The 3,357-nt window shown below is 37.5% G+C and overlaps 1 protein-coding gene across 1 annotated transcript; it reads right to left on the minus strand.

The window, feature by feature from the left end:
• CABS1 (calcium binding protein, spermatid associated 1) lies at window positions 1–1,403 on the minus strand. Its single transcript, XM_025922375.2, has one exon. It carries the CDS (start codon window positions 1,356–1,358, stop codon window positions 150–152), a length of 1,209 nt encoding a protein of 402 aa, XP_025778160.1. The 5' UTR covers window positions 1,359–1,403; the 3' UTR covers window positions 1–149.
• Window positions 1,404–3,357: the final 1,954 nt, after the last annotated feature.

The following is a 3,357-nucleotide window of genomic DNA, read 5'->3' on the forward strand; positions in this document are numbered from 1 at the left end:
TAAACGTCTGCATTTTTCTGAGTCTAATACTTGCCTTAAATTCTCACATTCTTTAACTTAATAAGATTTTTGCTGAACAAACTTCTTAGATGTTAAAACTAGCTTTCCAGGCTATTACTCAAGTCTATGTGGCATATGTTTTGTTGCTTTCAAATCAGGAACTCATCTGGTTCTTCCTTCAGTAGCTTAAAGACACCCATTTCAGTAGTAAAAGCATCGTCCTTGTGGCTTAGGGTATCTAGATCAGAGGTAGTTCTTGAAAGTGGCTCACTGTCCTTAGTTACATATTCCATTGTATTATTTTCAGACAGATCTTTGGTCGTAATAGATGAATCTTCCATGAGGTTCACATCTACTGATATAGGGACTACAAAGTCATATCTAGATTCAACAGCAGTAAGCAAAATGGGATGGTTCTCTGCTTCATTTGTAATATCTTTCTCCATCCAAACATTGACTTCATCCATAGACTCTTCATCAGTTATCAGAACATCTTCTGGGTTATCTTCGCACCTTTCAACAGTGGTAGTGAGCTCAAACACAGTGATGAACTTTTCCTCATCAGAATCTGCTAGTTTAGGCACAGCATTGGGGTCATCCTCTGGAATGTTGAGGTCAATTTCAGTCATTTTCTCTTCTGTAAGGGCAGCTATATCTGGAATAGTGGTGAAGTCTTTTTCAGTAGCAGAAGAGATTTCAGCCTCAGGAATAGACGAGGTGGTGATCTGGACAGCCTCACCAGCAGTGACATTGGATTTAACTGAGGAACTGTAATTGTTAACATCGGGTTCATCCTTCTTAGCTGGAAGGGCAGGGGTGTCCACAATGCTAGCGGTGCCATCCTTCAGTGTGCCAGAGACTTCAGAAGTTATAGAGACATATTCATTCCCTGGGCCAGTGGTATCCAAGAGAATATCTTCTTTTGCTATGTTAGTGGAAAAATCTATTAAAGAAACAGTAGCACTTGGTGATGAGATATTACCAATTTTCACTGGAATGAAGTTTTCAGTAATAGAGTCATTAGCCATGGAGTTTGTTGTGCCTATCAGACTAGTAATTTCTTTCTCCAGATGGGTTGATGACCTAATAAGATGAGACTCAGCATCATCTTCTGATTTTAGTTTTTCCTTCAGAGATGTAAACTTGTTGCCTGTTGTTGAAAAATCACTTTCTAGTGTATTGTCATTTAATGAAGTAATGTAGTCTCCTTCTGAGGTCATAGTTGTTTCTGATTTAGGAATAGTGTTGTCATCCCCAAATAAAATGGTTGCTTCAGTTGCTGTTTTGCTGCTTTCTGTTGGAGGATGAGAGCAAATTTTTGGCAAACCATCTTCAGCCATGGGACAAAATGGCACCATGCACACTCACAGGTCTTTCTCTGGGCCCAGTGGTTTCCCTAGGCAGGAGAGTGATGTTCATGATAGTGATTGAAGCATTGGTCATCATGGTGATTGTTGCATCAACCATAGAGCCAATGGCACTGGCTCTCCTTGGAGGTTGTTTCTGTGCTCTGATTGGGCAACTAGTTTCAAGAGTGTGGATATTAGATTAAAAGGCAGTAGAATCCTCTCTGATTGTGAAATCAACATTCACAGCTGGATTTGTCTTCTTTTTGTTTATAAGGGATGTGCCTTCCAATATGGAGCTAGTGTCACTTGAAACAGACATAGCAGAGTCTGCCAGGTACTTTGTGGGTTGAGGGTCAGTGGGGAGAACTCTGGAAGCCATGAGATTATCAGCATTAGTTTCAAGTGGCCTGTCTTTCAAGTAAGTTAACAGTATGTTTTTGAGGTGAAGTGTCTTCTCTTGAGATTTATGGTTATTTAAATGTCTAAAAACATTGATGGCAGTTTTGGCAATGAATGTAGCATGCAGAAGGTAATTAGGTAGCAAGGATTTCAATTAGTTTTCCTCTTCAGAGAGTGAATTCTCACTTTTTCAGTAAAGATAATAAGTAAGTAACATTTAGGGTTCTTGTAATTTTCTTCTTCATTACAATTCTTACTTTTTTTGTGAATTAACATGCTTAACAACGACGATATCAGGTCTTGTAGATTTAATTTCTTCAGGAATATTTTTCTGTAGAGTGTGTTACTTCAACCTAATGCCAGGGAGTTGGCATTATATGTCAGAATTCACCCAGAAACAAAATCAAAATATGGAATAACTGTATTAGCCTTAAGAGTTTTATCCTCAAATTTCAGAGGGAATGTTTCCTATAATGATGTTAGTTAATTCAACCATCGTCATTTTGTTATCATTCTTAATATTTAGCTATTTAGATGAAAGGAGATTATAGTCTGGTGTTAATATTTTCCCAGTGTTATTAGAAGAAAGAGAATTTTCAGACTCAGATACAACTAAATATGAAAAAGGGCAGCAGTATCAGTCAGAGAAGTGGTTTCCGTCTCAAGAGCAAATGCTTTCTCTTCATTAGATTTGGACTCAACCTCCAAGTTTACAGTGTCTTTTCTTAGTTGATTGGCCTGGTATAGACATATACATGACCACTCTCTGTAGAACTATGATAGGTTTTAAGATGGGAATTTTTTCATTTTAAAGACACAGGTAGCTTCTCCAGCTATGTTTTCACTTCAAGGAGATGTCACTATGAAGAGTCTCAGTGTCTCTATTGACATAAGAAATGCTGTCAGCATCAGGGACAAGGAGGAAAGTCTTTTAAGTTAATGACAGACATGGCTCTTTATTTCTAAGTCATTTGCAGTGGCAGGAAAGGAAATGAGAAGGTAGACCTATTCTCTGGGTTGATTAACTGGGTTGATTTAACCTCTACTCCACCCCCTCCCCCTTATCTAGTGTTTATGAGGTTTAATTCAGAATAAGCATGGTATAAACAGAAGATTGGTGTCTTTGTGGCAGGAATTCTTTTATTCTGTGTACAAAAAGTGAGAAAAAGGAAGTGTTAACTGCATAATTGCTAGAAGTCAGGTTGGAGTACTTGCTATTTCTTATATGGAATAGAGTTAGAATAAGGAGCAAAATATTCATTTTTATAGGCATTTAGTTCCTGGTTAGAAATGTCAGGTGAAATGATACCATCTTTGTAGACACTAATTTGTCAAATAGTCTTTAATTTCAGGGATTACTATTGTGCTCACATCAACTCTGCTTCTACTAATATAACTGTGAGGTGGGATCACATTGATTATAGCATACAAAGACTTTTCTTGGCTATAGAGAATATTATTACCATTATCTTGTTTTTTTTTTAACCATTGACCTCTTTACATGGACACTTTACATGGAAAGTGTGTGTCATCTATCAAAGAGAAAGAAGCATATGGTGAAAATCCTGGTGGGACTGCTGGAATTTTAGCAATTTTGAGGGTGGAACTG

This window comes from Puma concolor, chromosome B1 (genome assembly GCF_028749965.1).
Source record: "Puma concolor isolate L17-30 chromosome B1, mPumCon1.1.hap2, whole genome shotgun sequence".
Taxonomy (NCBI): domain Eukaryota; kingdom Metazoa; phylum Chordata; class Mammalia; order Carnivora; family Felidae; genus Puma; species Puma concolor.